General features: G+C 40.8%; 2 protein-coding genes across 4 annotated transcripts in view; both read right to left on the bottom strand.

Annotated features, from left to right (window-relative positions):
• The window catches only part of LOC114427650 (CD99 antigen-like protein 2), a 36,938-nt gene that overhangs the window by 4,932 nt on the left and 13,971 nt on the right, over positions 1-18,035 (bottom strand). For 2 of the 3 annotated variants that reach the window (XM_028395835.1, XM_028395826.1), the window contains exons 4-9: positions 9,244-9,276; positions 9,081-9,167; positions 8,945-8,995; positions 8,796-8,873; positions 7,340-7,369; positions 6,286-6,306 (exon numbers count right to left, since the gene is read on the bottom strand). In XM_028395835.1, the coding sequence (XP_028251636.1) occupies positions 6,286-6,306; positions 7,340-7,369; positions 8,796-8,873; positions 8,945-8,995; positions 9,081-9,167; positions 9,244-9,276 (300 nt within the window). Of the gene's footprint in view, positions 1-5,266; positions 6,013-6,285; positions 6,307-7,339; positions 7,370-8,795; positions 8,874-8,944; positions 8,996-9,080; positions 9,168-9,243; positions 9,277-18,035 lie in introns of those variants that run through there. The other variant, XM_028395843.1, reaches the window with a different exon arrangement.
• On the bottom strand, positions 11,143-16,555 carry LOC114427641 (uncharacterized). The gene is made up of 2 exons (XM_028395816.1): positions 12,255-16,555; positions 11,143-12,174 (listed from the first exon to the last, which is right to left on the bottom strand). Exons 1-2 carry the CDS (start codon positions 12,550-12,552, stop codon positions 11,246-11,248), a joined length of 1,227 nt encoding a protein of 408 aa, XP_028251617.1. The 5' UTR covers positions 12,553-16,555; the 3' UTR covers positions 11,143-11,245.

The raw sequence follows: 18,035 nt of genomic DNA on the forward strand, positions 1-18,035 counted from the left end.
CTACTCAAAACAGGCCAGGGGGGCAGGCAGAAAAACCTATGAAAACACAACATTTTGTGTAGCCAGTAGGTGGCGCTCTGTCAAAGCCTCAATATTGTTGTATAGATGTGTTTAGGGTCAGACTCTGATCATACATGTGACATTTCGTACAGATCGGACAGAAAACGAAGAAGTTATAGAGACTTTCTGTGTCCTCAGAAATGGTCAAACTTTGAGGCCACGCCCCGGCCACACCGTCAGACTTTTGTAAGAGTTTTGGAATGCGTCTATTCCCTATGGTGTCCTGAGTGGACACAGTGAGTTTTAGCTCATTTGGAGGAAGTATGCGAGGCGTGAAAAGTTTTGTAGGAGGGTCACAAATCGCCAAAAATTAACAGAAATTTCAAAATTGCGGACTTCCTGTTGGGTTTGGAGGGGGGGTCCAAGAGACTTTTTTGTGCATCTTGGGGTGATACACATGTGTACCAATTTTCATGACCCTACTCAAAACAGGCCAGGGGGGCAGGCAGAAAAACCTATGAAAACACAACATTTTGTGTAGCCAGTAGGTGGCGCTCTGTCAAAGCCTCAATATTGTTGTATAGATGTGTTTAGGGTCAGACTCTGATCATACATGTGACATTTCATACAGATCGGACAGAAAACGAAGAAGTTATAGAGACTTTCTGTGTCCTCAGAAATGGTCAAACTTTGAGGCCACGTCCCGGCCACACCGTCAGACTTTTGTAAGAGTTTTGGAATGCGTCTATTCCCTATGGTGTCCTGAGTGGACACGGCGAATTTCAGCTCAATCCGATGAAGTATGCGAGGCGTGAAAAGTTTGGCAGCAGGGTCACACATCGCCAAAAATGGCCACAAACCTTCAAATGGCAGACTTCCTGTTGGGTTTGGAGGGGGGTCCAAGAGACTTTTTTGTGCGTCTTGAGGTGATACATATGTGTGCCAATTTTCATAATCCTGTGTCAAACCGGCCAGAGGGGCTACGCGTTGGGGGCGCTATAGAGCCATTTTTATATGTGCGTTTCAAAAGTCAGCAAATTTCAAAATTTTTCGGGCGAATGAATTTTTCTACCAAGTTTGGTGAGTTTTTGGGCATGTTAAGGCCCCCAAAAATGCGATCTAAGGGGGGGAAAGAAAAAAAATTAAAGCTGCAAGCAGCATTGCGGGCCCTCGCGCACCTTGCGATCCGCGGGGCTATCGCTGTCTTCTCTCCTATGCTCTTGTCTCCCATACTCTCCTGTGCTATGCCCTCCTCTCCTCTCATTTGCAGAGATGTACAACAAACACATGTTTACAACCACACTTTCCTGCTACCAGTAGGTGGCGCTATGACCGTATCATCCTATTAGCATATATATCTGTTCAGACTCGGGTCCATGGCAGTACTGTAAGATTTTGGCCACATTGCATGAAGTATATGGGTAGTACTGCATAAAACACAGCGAGTTCCTTTGTAATGGCGAATGGTCAACTTTGAGGCCACTCCCCCACCACACGGTAATACTTTTGAAAGAGTTTTGGAATGCGTCTATTCCCTATGGTGTCCTGAGTGGACACAGTGAATTTCAGCTCAATTGCATGAAGTTTGTGATGCGTGAAAAGTTTTGAAGCAGGGTCACAAATAGGCAAAAAATGGCCACAAAAGTCAAAATGGCGGACTTCCTGTTGGGTTTGGAGGGGGGGTCCAAGAGACTTTTTTGTGCGTCTTGGGGTGATACACATGTGTGCCAATTTTCATGATCCTGTGTCAAACTGGCCAGCGGGGCTACGCGTTAGGGCAATAAATACAGGGAGTTCATTTGTAATGGCGAATGGTCAACTTTGAGGCCACGCCCCCACCACACCGTAATACTTTTGTAAGAGTTTTGGAATGCGTCTATTCCCTATGGTGTCCTGAGTGGACACAGTGATTTTCAGCTTGATTGGATGAAGTATGCGAGGCGTGAAAAGTTTTGTAGCAGGGTCACAAATCGCCAAAAATTAACAGAAATTTCAAAATGGCGGACTTCCTGTTGGGTTTGGTGGGGGGGTCCAAGAGACTTTTGTTGTGCATCTTGGGGTGATACACATGTGTGCCAATTTTCATGACCCTACTCAAAACAGACCAGGGGGGCAGGCAGAAAAACCTATGAAAACCCAACATTTTGTGTAGCCAGTAGGTGGCGCTCTGTCAAAGCCTAAATATTGTTGTATAGATGTGTTTAGGGTCAGAGTCTGATCATACATGTGACATTTGGTACAGATCAGACAGTAAACACAGAAGTTATAGCGACTTCCTGTTTCCTCTGAAATGGTCAAACTTTGAGGCCACGCCCCGGCCACACCGTCAGACTTTTGTAAGAGTTTTGGAATGCGTCTATCCCCTATGGTGTCCTGAGTGGACACAGTGAGTTTCAGCTCAATTCCATGAAGTATGCGAGGCGTGAAAAGTTTTGCAGCAGGGTCACACATCGCCAAAAATGGCCACAAACTCTCAAATGGCGGACTTCCTGTTGGGTTTGGAGGGGGGGTCCAAGAGACTTTTTTGTGCGTCTTGAGGTGATACATATGTGTGCCAATTTTCATAATCCTGTGTCAAACCGGCCAGAGGGGCTACGCGTTGGGGGCGCTATAGAGCCATTTTTCTATGTGCGTTTCAAAAGTCAGCAAATTTCAAAATTTTTCGGGCGAATGAATTTTCCTACCGAGTTTGGTGAGTTTTTGGGCATGTTAAGGCCCCCAAAAAGGCGATCAAAGGGGGGGAAAGAAAAAAAATAATTAAAGCTGCAAGCAGCATTGCGGGCCCTCGCGCACCTTGCGATCTGCGGGGTCATCGCAGTCTTTTCTCCTATGCTCTCGTCTCCTATACTCTCCTGTGCTATTCTCTCCTCCTCTCATTTCCACAGATATACAACAAACACATGTTTACAACCAAACTTTCCTGCTACCAGTAGGTGGCGCTATGACCGTATCATCCTATTAGCATATATATCTGTTTAGACTCGGCTCCATGGCAGTACTGTAAGACTTTGTCCACATTGCATAAAGTATATGGGTAGTACTGCATAAAACACAGCGAGTTCCTTTGTAATGGCGAATGGTCAACTTTGAGGCCACTCCCCCACCACACGGTAATACTTTTGAAAGAGTTTTGGAATGCGTCTATTCCCTATGGTGTCCTGAGTGGACACAGTGAATTTCAGCTGAATTGCATGAAGTATGCGAGGCATGAAAAGTTTTATAGCAGGGTCAGAAAACGGTAAAAATTACAAAAAAAAGGCAAAATGGTGGACTTCCTGTTGGGTTTGGAGGGGGGGTCCAAGAGACTTTTTTGTGCGTCTTGGGGTGATACACATGTGTGCTAATTCTCATGATCCTGTGTCAAACTGGCCAGCGGGGCTACGCATTAGGGCAATAAATACAGTGAGTTCCTTTGTAATGGCGAATGGTCAACTTTGAGGCCACGCCCCCACCACACCGTCAGACTTTTGTAAGAGTTTTTGAATGCGTCTATTCCCTATGGTGTCCTGAGTGGACACAGTGGGTTTTAGCTCATTTGGATGAAGTATGCGAGGCATGAAAAGTTTTGTAGGAGGGTCACCAATCGCCAAAAATTAACAGAAATTTCAAAATTGCGGACTTCCTGTTGGGTTTGGAGGGGGGGTCCAAGAGACTTTTTTGTGCATCTTGGGGTGATACACATGTGTACCAATTTTCATGCCCCTACTCAAAACAGGCCAGGGGGGCAGGCAGAAAAACCTATGAAAACACAACATTTTGTGTAGCCAGTAGGTGGCGCTCTGTCAAAGCCTCAATATTGTTGTATAGATGTGTTTAGGGTCAGACTCTGATCATACATGTGACATTTGGTACAGATCGGACAGAAAACGAAGAAGTTATAGAGACTTTCTGTGTCCTCAGAAATGGTCAAACTTTGAGGCCACGCCCCGGCCACACCGTCAGACTTTTGTAAGAGTTTTGGAATGCGTCTATTCCCTATGGTGTCCTGAGTGGACACGGCGAATTTCAGCTCAATCCGTTGAAGTATGCGAGGCGTGAAAAGTTTGGCAGCAGGGTCACACATCGCCAAAAATGGCCACAAACCTTCAAATGGCGGACTTCCTGTTGGGTTTGGAGGGGGGGTCCAAGAGACTTTTTTGTGCGTCTTGAGGTGATACGTATGTGTGCCAATTTTCATAATCCTGTGTCAAACCGGCCAGAGGGGCTACACGTTGGGGGCGCTATAGAGCCATTTTTATATGTGCATTTCAAAAGTCAGCAAATTTCAAAATTTTTCGGGCGAATGAATTTTTCTACCAAGTTTGGTGAGTTTTTGGGCATGTTAAAGCCCCCAAAAATGCGATCTCGGAGGGGAAAAAAAAAAAAAAAAAAAAAAAAAAAAAAAAAAATAATAATCCTAAGGGTTTCAATAGGGCTCTTGCACCATTCGGTGCTCGGGCCCTAATAATCCTAAGGGTTTCAATAGGGCTCTTGCACCATTCGGTGCTCGGGCCCTAAATAGGAGTTTGAAGGAAACACACTCATGATCCTCGGGTGCAGGGTGGGGTGCACACAAAGGCATGATGACTCACACACAGTGTGGCTGCATGAATAATAAGCATGGCTGGCACAACTTCACAATGACTCATAAGAGAGAGATGTATCTTGTGATGTCTACTGGTTTTATTATGCTGCACTGTAAAAATATATATAAAAAAATCCAGTACTAGATTTAAAAGTATTTTAACACATTTTTTCTGCACGTGTCACTCAAAAGTTGTAATTATTTGATTATTAATTTTAATTTTTATTATATATATTATATTATAATATATAATAATATTTCTGTCATCTATTTATGTTTAACTGTAAAATTTGTAAAGGTAAATTAATGTAAGTTTTAATAAAGTTATTTTATTTCATTCAGTTTTTTTATTTTTTTGGCACACACATTGTTTTTACAGTGTACATGTGCACAAATGTATACTATATTATACACTTCTACGCAACATTATTGATTATTTTCATAGCATATGAGATGCTAACAGTTAGCTTTTGTTTTTAGCTTGTTCCATCACATGCAGAGAGCTACTAGCTACATGCTACTTTAGCATGGAAGCGATCATGCTGAAGAAGCGGGATGTTAAAGCTTAAATGAGAGTGTGAAGGGTTAATTATAATCATGCAAGACGTGGGGAGAGGAGACATGTTTGAGCAACATGTGAACTGAGCCTTTGTGCTAAAAGATAGCTAGCTAGCGCCATGGATCAAAAAGCACCACATTATGTAACCATTCAGTTGTTTATTATTTTTAAAACCACACACCACTAAAAAATAAATATTCTCATACAGGAGAAAAACATCAGATGATCAGAAGACAGTGAAGTGATTGTGCACAACATGCCTCGGAGCATTGCACCTTCACATGCTGCACCTCTCTGCAAAGTGCTTAGAATGCTATCTATGCTAAGAATGTGTGTCTGCCTGGCTGTTAAAGCAGGCGTGTCCTGACACACACAGAGAAATCCACACCCAAAAACCAGATCCTAGGTAAGGTAGTTCTAACCACAGAGTTTTTAAGCTTGTATGTTAGAATTTGGTCCCAGGATTGGGCGCGTCTTATTTTATAATCTGTACTCTGTAATCTGTTTTAAGAACTCCATTCTGGTACAGATGCAACAAAACAGGCGTGAACCATGACACCGACACTGCCATGCTTCACTAATGTGAATGTAAACTTTAGAAAATAAAAGGTAACCATCATAGAAAAATATGAGAAATACGCCCACTGCCCAAGCATTTAAAGTTCAAAAGAGAGATCTGATGTGGCACCTAGCCCTGATTTTGTTTTTTGTTTTTTTTAACCCGAGATCCAACTGGACCAGTGCCGTCATGGCAAGGCTTGCAGCAGATCCATGACCCTGTCTAACAAAGGCGCCAAGATTTGCTTTAAGTTGGATGTCCATGCATAGAATTCCTCTGGCATGTTAGCATAAATCATCTTCAGGATTTTGCCCCACAGAAGGTCTGGATCTGCAACGACACACAATTGTAGCAGTGGTTTTTCAGAGAGACACCAGACCAGGGCTATCTCTTAGCAACAGCTAAATCTCCCCGAGCTGCGATAGGTCAATGTGACCAAAGGAAGCTACTAAAGCAGTGAACATCCTCTAAGAAGGGAACAAAACAGGAAGTGCCCCATAAAAAGTCAACAGCAGGTCACAAACACAATGAAAGGAAGGGGGGGGGGGGTGCTCCCATCATGCAAAGCTAACTTTTCAGATTTGATTTATACAGAGGACTTACCTTGAGGCTGATCGGCACCACCTGTAAGGAATAAAGAGTCCAAAATCAGTCTTAAAATGTTGATTACAGAAAACTATTACAATTATTTGCGATTTATTTTGAAAATATTCTGTTTTCATGGTTTTATTTTGTCTGTTTTAACTTAGTTTAATGTCCAAATCCAGTTTCTCGTACTTCCTGTTTTATTTTGAAAGTCAGCGATCCATGTGTGTCCCAGTTTATTGGGTTGTTATTTACATATATGTATATTACTAGCTGTCTTTTATTTTGAAATACTTTTCCTTTTGTGTTAGTTTTAATTTCCAAAGGCAATTTCTTTATATTGAATGTACTTCCTGTTTTATTTTGAAAATATCCTGTGACATTATCCTGTTTTGTATGGTTTTAATTAGTGTCTTTTATTTTGAAATACCTTTCCTTTTATATTAGTTTAATGTTCAAAGCAGTTTCTCTCATACTTCCGGTTTTATTTTGAAAATATCCTGTGACATTTTCCTGTTTTATATGGTTTTAATTTGTGTCTTTTATTTTTAAATACGTTTCTTTTGTGTTGCAAAAATGTGTTCAAATGCAGTTTCTTAATGCTTCTCGTACATCCTGTTTTATTTTGAAAATATCGTGTGACATTTTTCTGTTTTTATGGTTTTAATTTGTGTGTTTTATTTTGAAATACCTTTCCTTTTATATTAGGTTAATGTTCAAAGCCAGTTCCCCTCGTACTTCCTGTTTTATTTTGAAAATATCTTCTGACATAATCCTGTTTTATATTGTTTTAATTTGTGTCTTTTATTTCGAAATACCTTTCCTTTTATGTCCAAAGCCAGTTTCTCGTACTTCCTGTTTTATTTTGAAAGTCAGACATCCACGTGTGCCTCAATTTATTTTACTTCTCTCTCTGATTGGCTGCTCCGCCCTCATTGGTTGCACCTGTGTCTCGTTACCCCTGCATACTTAGACCATGCACTTCTCCTCTGACTCTGTGTTGTCTCTTATGTGTTCAATGGGTTGTTCTGCATGTGGCTGCTTCCTCCACTTTAACTGCTTTAATACTCACCCTGATCGTAGCCGGGGTCCGATGCTCGACCTGTGGTTGAAAACAAGGGGTTAAAAAGTCAGACATTTTGTTTCCTCCGTCAGAAACAATCGAACAAACTCCTTCTGAAAGGCGCCCATGTGTTTTTCATTACAGCTGAATCCTTTTTATTCTTTTTTTTCTCCAAGCTCAGAGTAAACAACAGAACAGAGTAGTACTCTACTAGTAGTGTTGCCATGGCAGTAAACAATGAGTCGTTGTTTTGGGACATAGAGAACAGCTGAGTCAGCTGTAGTGCAGACAATATAACAATGGAAAGAACAGACCTGCATCCTCTCTATGACTAATGATACTCTCATTCCAAGATGTTAAATAAACTACGATAATCACAATAATCAATGTGTTACTTTAATGCAAATTCTCTAAATATTTTTGAACTTCTCACATTTTTTTATTTCATTTTTATTTATTTATCTAAACTATTTATTTATTTATGTATTTATCTATTTATTTATTTAAAGAACTGCTTTTCCCCATTACTTATAAAGAATATAATTATAAAAGAATATTAAAAATTTAATTACAAATTAAAAATAATATTAAACATTTTATTAAATTTAGAAATAAAAAAGGTTTTTTAAACTTTTGTTTTATTTTATTTTATCTACCGTAAATCCATAACGGACACAGGCATAACTATATTTTAATTGTGTATTTATAGAACTGCTCATTGTATTTTCCCAGTTACTGAAAAGCAAATATTAAAAATGTGTAAAATTAAATTAAAAATAATATCAAACATTAAATTTTGAAATATTTTTTTAAATGTTATCTTTTTTATTTTATTTTATATTATTTTATTATATTATATTATAAATTAAAATAGTAATAAAATATTATTAAATTTAGAAAGAAGAAAATTTTGAAATAACCAAAACGTTTTTTTTAACTTTTACTTTTTTATTTTATTTTATAAAAATCTAAATTAATAACTGCCACAATACAGGCATAACTATATTTATTTATTTATTTATTTATACCACTACTCATTGTATTTTCCCAGTTACTTATGGCTGAAAAAAATATTGTATTTCCTTTTTGTAGTTTCTATTTTATTAAAAAAAATATATATATAACATAATATATATATATATATATATATATATTTTAATAAATATTATTAAAAAGTTTACTAATACAAAAAAAATTATTGGCTTTCCACTGTGCAAAAACTGATTTGACTTATGACTGACTTATTTGGTCCTTTTTAATTTTTAATTTAAAAATATTTTAATAATATTTTAGGCTTCACTACAGTTACTTTTGTCTCATTTTCAATTCGTGCTTTAGAAAGCATTGTAGTACGACACAAGATCCTACTGGTGTGCTGAGGTGTAAAGCACACTGGGGTGTATTTTTAGGACAGACCACAAAGTGTGTATATATTTAGGTGACATCTGATCGGCCGGCTCCTTACCTCCTGAGCGTCCCCTGTCAGGTGTGTAGTCCCCTTCGTTGACGTCCACCAAGTCCGAGTCTCCGAACGGTCTTCCACCTGTCAGACACCACAGATTTATTTCTTCCTGTCTGCGGTGATGTCACATGACATCGGGTAAAAAGACTCACCCCCTCCGCTTGGTTTGTCGATGGCCGGTTTGTCAGGTTTTGGGTTGGGGTCTGTGGGTGTAAAAGCGGATCAGTCAATGATCCCAATGGTTGTCAATGGGGAGGAAACAAATGTTGAAAAGATGGCGGCTTCTACCTGGTTTGACAGCATCCTCCAGATCAAATCCAAAGCCACCAGTACCTCCAGAACTTGGTTGCTTTGGTTTTTCAGTTGGTGGCGCACCTACAAAAACAATATATATATATATATTTTTTTCATGAATTTAACGCAAGTAAAAATCATCACTGTGAATTTTTACCTGGTCCAAAAGCATCGAAAAGGTTGAGGTCACCTGAAAGAAGCAGAGGAATGCATTTTTACTGCGAAATCAAAACTTTAAAGTCCCCCTGCTGGCTGTCTGCCTGTATTTTTTTGTTTATTAGGGCCCAAGCACCGAATGGTACAAGAGCCCTATTGAAATGCAAACGTTTCTTATTAGGGCCCGAGCACCGAATGGTGCAAGAGCCCTATTGAAATGCAAGCGTTTATTATTAGGGCCCGAGCACCGAATGGTGCAAGAGCCCTATTGAAATGCAAGCGTTTATTATTAGGGCCCGAGCACCGAATGGTGCAAGAGCCCTATTGAAATGCAAGCGTTTATTATTATTATACGTCATTCTTGTTCCGCCCATGGTATCGGGATTTTGCCTCCCTGAACGTGCTCAAAAACTCACCAAATTTGGCACAAAATTGTCCCCCGATGAAAATCACGACTTCACACTGTCGCCATTGGCGGGCATGGCTGCATGGCTCTGCAGCGCCCCCTAAAGTGTGAAAATATTCACCGCAAGTGCTACAGACCTGAAATTCGGTACACTGATGTATCGTCTCGTGACAAGAAAAAAAGCCTCTTGGACGAAAATTCCACCACGTATAGGAAGTCCGCCATTTTGAAAAAACCACGCCTTGTTCCAATTTGCACACCCCACAATTTTGCGAACTCCTCCTAGGGGAATTGCTCGATACGGCTGAAAATTGGTGCACTCGCCTTTAAGGGGTCAGGGACCAAAACGCAGCACTTCGTCATATGGTTTGGCTGTGGCGCCACCACGAAGTTTACCCTTCGCCAACGCACAGGAAATGGATGTGTTTGTGTCTGTATCTCCCACATACTTCATCCAATGTGGATGAAAGAAAACAGGCATGCTGAGCCTGTCATTCTGAACAGATTGATATGCTAATGACCAGAAACTATCATAGCGCCACCTACTGACGGCATGGATTGTGTTCAGGCTGATTATCCATGTTCCACACCTCGTATTTGAACGAAATCCTGCTAGGGGAATACTCTGACAGACCTGAGATTTTGTCACATGGTTCTGAAGACATGGCTGAGCAAAAGTTATCAAAAACGCAGTTCGATATTACACCGTGTGGGCGGGGCAATGCCACAAAGGTGACCCTTCGCCACCATAGAGAAAGCTGTTGTGTTTCTTGATTTGTTCATCCTACCTGCCTCTTACTCTATCATGACATCAGCCCCTGTGCATCTTTTCACATCACCTCATCGTCATATGTGGCCGTGGCCACATGGCTCTGCAGCGCCCCCTGGAATGAGATCTGCTTCCCCGTTTGACCTACAGACACGAAAATAGGTACGCATATGTATCACCTCTACACAAGAAAAAAAGTCTCTTGGAGGTATACTCTAAAACGCACAGGAAGTCCGCCATTTTGAAAAACCTGCGCCATTTTGCAATTTTCACTCCCCGCACTTTTACGAACTCCTCCTATTGGATTTGTCCAATCCATCTGAAAGTTGGTCTGGTTACTCTTAAGGCATTAGAGACCAAAAGTTATCAAAAACGCAGCACTTCGTCACACGGTCTGGCCGTGGCGCTGCCACGAAGTTGACCCTTCGCCAATGCACAGGAAATAGATGTCCTTTTGGCTGTATCTCCCACATACTTCATCCTATGTGGATGAAACTTTACAGTCATGCTGAACATCGGACACTGCACAGATTTACATGCTGATATGCTACAGTCACTGCACCACCTGCTGGCCGGAGGACCTGTCTTTTGTACATGTGTGTTTTGCTGTACTCTTCTGCCCTGCAGACCACAGCTCGTGCCGGTACAGCTGGGAGAGAGGTTTTTTTCCATTGTTTTCTTTACAAACAAGAAAAAAAACACACAGATGAACAACAGAACAAAAACAAAACCTGCCAGACCATAAGACAAAGTGTGCAACTAGTATTGTACAGTAGAGTAAGATAAAAATAAAATATTATTGGATAAAGTATACAACATCCCTCCAGATCATGTGGTTATAAGGCATTGAGCCAAGAAGGGTCTCCATATAGTCACATGCCTATTTCGTTTATCTTGTTTCTCCTGACGAAGGCGCTCTATCTGTATTACAGACACCATTTCCTTAAGCCAGTGATCAAAACTTGGGGAAGTGGTAGATTTCCAGTTGAGTAGAACAAGTTTTTTCGCAACCACCATCCCAAGTTGCAGGGCCATTTGCAGGTCAGATGTGTAATCTAACGTCTCTGTGGAACATCCAAATATTGCCAGGTTGTGGTTCGGTAAAATATCTTTAGAGTAACATTTGGAATACCATTTGAAAACTGCAGACCAAAAGCCAAACAATTGAGGGCAGAACCAAAACATATGAGCCAAAGACCCTTCAGCAGAGGAACATTTATCACATTGAGTAGATACTGATGGAAAAATTTTGTTCAGTTTAATCTTTGAATAATGCAATCTATGGATCACCTTGTATTGTATCAGACGATAACGAGTGTTAATAGAACAAGAGTGAACCAGTGACAAGGCTTTCTCCCAAAGTTCTGCTGATACATCCGATTGTAGGTCACTAGCCCAGGCTTGTCGAAGAAAGTCAGAGGAGACAGAGACAGTGAAACAATCTACAAATTTAGTTATGAAATGTTTTGACTCTGGAGCAAGCATTAGATTATCATAAAAAGGATGAGAGGTTGGAATAGTTTCAAAATGTTCAAACCTTTGTTTGACATAATGCCTAACTTGAAGGTAACGAAAGAAGTGCGAATTAGGAATGTTATATTTATTGCATAATTGGGCAAACGAGGCAAAATCAATCAATGTATCAATATACAAATCAGCTAGAGTTATGATACCCTTCCTTTTCCAAATAGTACACGTCACATCCAATTGCCCTGGCTTAAAAAAAGGGTTTTGACAAATTGGAATATATATTGAATCTTTTTTTCAGCACTTTGGCTGACCCTGTTGTCTTTTAAAAGGTGCTCTATAAATAAAGATGGATTGGATTGGATTGAATCTTTAGGGATTTTATTGGCCACTTTAATCCGACGTAATATGCGCAAGGAATTCCTTAGGACAAAATCTTTCCGAGTTGATTTATCAAATGTAGAGTCAGAAAATAAACATGTACAAAGTGATATGTTCTTATTATCAGGATCAGGGGTTTCAAGTTGTAACCAGGAGGGAATGTCTACCTGTCCCTCATCTGTAGGGTTGCTGTTTCCAATAAGTGAGAGCCCTGGAGTTAGCAGCCCAGTAATAATGCTTAAAAATTGGAAGACCAAGACCACCTTTATCTGTTGATTTGTGTACATGAGCCTTAGAAATTCTATGTGACCTATAGCCCCATACAAAGGGTAGTATGATAGAATCCAACTTCTTGAAAAACCTTGCACTTAAATAAATGGGTAAATTCTGGAACAAATACAGAAATCTAGGTAAACTAACCATTTTAATTGCATTAACTCGTCCGATCATAGTTAAAGGTAATATCCTCCAAGCCTCAATATTAGCTTTAAGTTTGTTTATTACCTCAGTAAAATTGGCTTTAAAGAGATCTGTGGCATCCTTTGTCAGTTTTAATCCTAAGTAATTGAAATAATTATCCACCACCCTGAAAGGCAAGGTGTCCAGGAACTCTTGAGGCAGGTTGTCCCCTAGAGGCACAAATTCACTCTTTCCCCAGTTTATTGTGTAACCAGAAATGTTGCCAAATAAATTAACATAGTCCAGGAGAGCAGGGATGGAAACTTTAGGGTTGGCTAAACAAACAAGAAGATCATCAGCATAAAGCACCACTCGGGTCTCTATTTTGCCCAGTTTGATACCCTTAATATCTGGGTGTGCCCGGATTCCTATTGCAAGTGGTTCAAGCGTGATATCAAACAGTAGGGGAGATAATGGGTCCCCCTGTCGCACGCCTCTTTGCAACAGGAAGGCTTTGATTTGTTCCCATTTGTAACAATGGAGGATCTAGGATTTGTATACAAAATTCTGACCCATTCAATAAAGTTATTACTGAAACCAAATTTTCTGAGTGTAGTAAGAAGGTATGGCCATTCTATTGTGTCAAAGGCTTTTTGGGCATCTAGCGACAGTGTAGCTGCACCTTCATCATCCTTGTGATCTGTGTATAGAACATTAAGAATTTTACGAACGTTGCAGAAAGAGTATCTACCCGGAATGAAACCCGTTTGATCTGGGTGCACAATGCTTGCTATGCATTTGCCTAATCGTGTAGCTAAAATCTTAGTGATTATTTTCTGATCATAATTTAATAAGGCAATAGGTCTGTAGTTGCCTGGGTCCATTGCCTGGGTTTCATCTTTGCCATCTTTTAGAAGAACACAAATGTTGGCATCACCTAGAGAGGATGGCAGCAATTTACTTATAAAGGTTTGACGAATCATTCTTAATAATAAAGGTGCTAACATTTTTCCAAAAGCCTTGTAAAATTCCGGGCCAAAACCATCCGCGCCAGGAGCCTTTCCAGTAGGGAATGCCTTTATGGACTCCTGTATTTCCAAAATAGTAAAATCTGAATCTAGATGTTCCCGAGATGACGCATCCAACTGTGGAAGGGATAAAGATCTGAAAAAGCTATCAAAATCATCTTGTGTGGCAGTTGTCTTGGAAGAATACATATCAGAATAAAACTCTCTGAAACGTTCATTAATATCATGTAAGTCTGTCAGCATGGACCCTGTTCTTGACGTCACTCTATAAATGGCTCTCCTCGCCTGTTCACCTTTTAATTGCCTCGCCAACAATTTGTGAGGCTTGTCACCAAATTCAAAATGTTTTTGTTTTAATTTTAATAAAATTTTACCAACCTGCTCACCTAGAATAGAGTTATATTCGTATTGCAATTTAAGGACTTTATTATAATCAGACTGGAGTTGGGTACTTTTGTAAATTTGATCTGCAGATTTTAATTCTTCCTCTATCTCCTCTAATCGACCATGCCTGAGTTTATTTTGTCTAGCCTCGTAAGAAATGACTTGTCCTCTAATGTAAACTTTAAGGGTTTCCCATAGAGTTGAGTCATTGACCGGCCCATTATCATTGGTCTCAAGGAAGAAAGAAATTTGTTCGCTGATATATTTATTAAAGGCCGGGTCTGCAAGTAGCGTTAAAGCGCCAACAGTAGGACTGTTTGGGAAGGGAAAGTTTAAGGTTGATGCTAACTGGACTGTGGTCTGATATGATTATGTTATGATACTTACTACTCTCAATGTTAGAGATTAATCTAGAGTCGACTAAGAAATAATCAATACGTTTAAAAGACTTATGAACATGGGAGTAAAAAGAATAATCACGACCAGTTGGATGCTGTAATCTCCAGATATCCACGGTTCTCTTTGATTTAATTAGGTTATTGAGGGTCTGTACAGAAAGAATATTAGGTGGTGGAGCTGTAGAAAACCTGTCCAGGTATGGATCCAAATAGCAATTAAAGTCACCTCCAATCAGCACATGAGTGGAGCCATCATCTGGAATCATATCAAATACTTTACGAAAAAAGGCCGGATCATCAGAGTTTGGACCATATATGTTAACTAAAGTTACTGGGAGCAAGTTGATAAGCCCGTTTACAATAATGAACCGACCATTAGGATCTGTTGTGTAGGACTGAAAGCTGAAAGGTACGGATTTACGAAAAACAATTGCTACCCCTCTAGCTTTAGATGTAAATGGTGAATGATAGGCTTGAGAGATCCAGTTGGCTCTAATTTTCCTATGCTGTGTGGCTATAGTGTGTGTTTCTTGTAAAAACATAATATCAGCCTTTAATGACTTAAGATGTGTGAAGACTTTACCCCGTTTAATAGGGTGTCCCAGACCGTGAACATTCCATGAGACCAAGGACAAGGTGTCAACAGGATTAGACATTATCGGTATTGATAGTTAAAAAAAAAAATAAATAAAACAAAGTGTAGTTGCATTTAAACAAAAAACAGATATTAATGATTGTCTGGCAGTGAAGAACATAGAACAACAGAAAAAACACACTCATATAAAACTTAAGTGTGAAGAATATCCCCACCCATTCCTTCCCCAAACAAAGCTGAGCTACCTTCATTCCTTTCTAGGGCGTCAGGCCGCCAAGAAAAAAAAAAAAAAAAAAACTCACCTCATGTCACCTCATAGACACGTAGAATAAAATAAAACAGTATTCCATCCATTATAAAACTACCGTTCTATGTATTAACATTAACAGTATGTCCTCCTTCTTGACTCAGTTTGTTGTCCACAAATTTTTCAGCATCAGCAGGATTGCTGTATGTTTTCACCTGCCCTTGATGATGAACGTGAAGACGCGCTGGGACGCGAAGCGAATGCTGGATATTCTTCTCCTGCAGCCGCTTTAGCACATCTCTGAAGCTCCGCCGTTTCTCCATCACGTCTGTGGTATAGTCGGGAAAAATGAAGATCCGTTTTCCCCCGTAATCCAGAGAGCGCTGTCTTCCAAGCCGTAGAATCTTCTCCTTTTCCTGAGCCAGATGCACTCGTGCGATGATGGTGCGCGGTTTAAAGCCATCAGCTGGTTTGGGTTGTAAGGTGCGGTGTGCCCTGTCAATGACCACCGGCTTATCAAAGTTTTCTGCTCCAAATAGCTTAGGGATCAAGTGAGAGACGAAATCCGTTGGCCTCCCTTGCTCTTCATCTTCAGGGATACCCACAATTTTTATGTTGTTGCGCCTAGACCTTCCCTCCAGATCCAAAAGTTTGGAGCGGAGCTTTTAATTCTCCTGCTGTACTTCCGCGAGTGATGTTTCCAGGCTCTGAATGTGCTGCTCGTGGTCTGCTGCTTGACTTTCCACATCTCCCATCCTCTCAATTAGCGCTTGCTGGTCAGCTATAAGACTTTGAAAACTTTGCTCGAATTTGTCGAACCGATCATTAATTGACTTGGATGTTGTTTGAGATCTTCTGCCACATAAGTGGCAACTCGTCTTCTTCCTCGCTGGGCTGCATACTTTGGCTTGATTTAGCATGGCTAGCTTTAGCCGTAGCCTCGGCTAGCTGACGACCCTTACCCTCACGTTTACTAGCCATTGTGCTATTCGACTTGACTGGATAGTGTGGACAAACGAACACTGCTTGTCTTAAAAACACAACGGAGGTCCGGACGTTCACTGAAAGTGGTTTTTTAAAATGATGAATGGTCGTGTCATGAGGAGCTCAAAAAAACACGTCTACTCAGTGGCCATCTCTCTAGCGCCCCCCTTGCAGCTTTAATTAGGGCCCGAGCACCGAATGGTGCAAGAGCCCTATTGAAACCCTTAGGATTATTATTAGGGCCCGAGCACCGAATGGTGCAAGAGCCCTATTGAAACCCTTAGGATTATTAGGGCCCGAGCACCGAATGGTGCAAGAGCCCTATTGAAACCCTTAGGATTATTATTAGGGCCCGAGCACCGAATGGTGCAAGAGCCCTATTGAAACCCTTAGGATTATTATTAGGGCCCGAGCACCGAATGGTGCAAGAGCCCTATTGAAACCCTTAGGATTATTATTAGGGCCCGAGCACCGAATGGTGCAAGAGCCCTATTGAAACCCTTAGGATTATTATTTTTTTTTTTTTTTTTTCCCCCTCCGAGATCGCATTTTTGGAGGCCTTAACATGCCCAAAAACTCACCAAACTTGGTAGAAAAATTCATTCGCCCGAAAAATTTTGAAATTTGCTGACTTTTGAAATGCACATATAAAAATGGCTCTATAGCGCCCCCAACGCGTAGCCCCTCTGGCCGGTTTGACACAGGATTATGAAAATTGGCACACATATGTATCACCTCAAGACGCACAAAAAAGTCTCTTGGACCCCCCCTCCAAACCCAACAGGAAGTCCGCCATTTGAAGGTTTGTGGCCATTTTTGGCGATGTGTGACCCTGCTGCCAAACTTTTCACGCCTCGCATACTTCAACGGATTGAGCTGAAATTCGCCGTGTCCACTCAGGACACCATAGGGAATAGACGCATTCCAAAACTCTTACAAAAGTCTGACGGTGTGGCCGGGGCGTGGCCTCAAAGTTTGACCATTTCTGAGGACACAGAAAGTCTCTATAACTTCTTCGTTTTCTGTCCGATCTGTACGAAATGTCACATGTATGATCAGAGTCTGACCCTAAACACATCTATACAACAATATTGAGGCTTTGACAGAGCGCCACCTACTGGCTACACAAAATGTTGTGTTTTCATAGGTTTTTCTGCCTGCCCCCCTGGCCTGTTTTGAGTAGGGTCATGAAAATTGGTACACATGTGTATCACCCCAAGATGCACAAAAAAGTCTCTTGGACCCCCCCTCCAAACCCAACAGGAAGTCCGCAATTTTGAAATTTCTGTTAATTTTTGGTGATTTGTGACCCTCCTACAAAACTTTTCACGCCTCGCATACTTCATCCAAATCAGCTAAAACTCACTGTGTCCACTCAGGACACCATAGGGAATAGACGCATTCAAAAACTCTTACAAAAGTCTGACGGTGTGGCGGGGGCGTGGCCTCAAAGTTGACCATTCGCCATTACAAAGGAACTCACTGTATTTATTGCCCTAATGCGTAGCCCCGCTGGCCAGTTTGACACAGGATCATGAGAATTAACACACATGTGTATCACCCCAAGACGCACAAAAAAGTCTCTTGGACCCCCCCTCCAAACCCAACAGGAAGTCCACCATTTTGACTTTTGTGGCCATTTTTTGCCTATTTGTGACCCTGCTTCAAAACTTTTCACGCCTCACATACTTCATGCAATTGAGCTGAAATTCACTGTGTCCACTCAGGACACCAC

This window comes from Parambassis ranga, chromosome 2 (genome assembly GCF_900634625.1).
Source record: "Parambassis ranga chromosome 2, fParRan2.1, whole genome shotgun sequence".
NCBI classification, from domain to species: domain Eukaryota; kingdom Metazoa; phylum Chordata; class Actinopteri; family Ambassidae; genus Parambassis; species Parambassis ranga.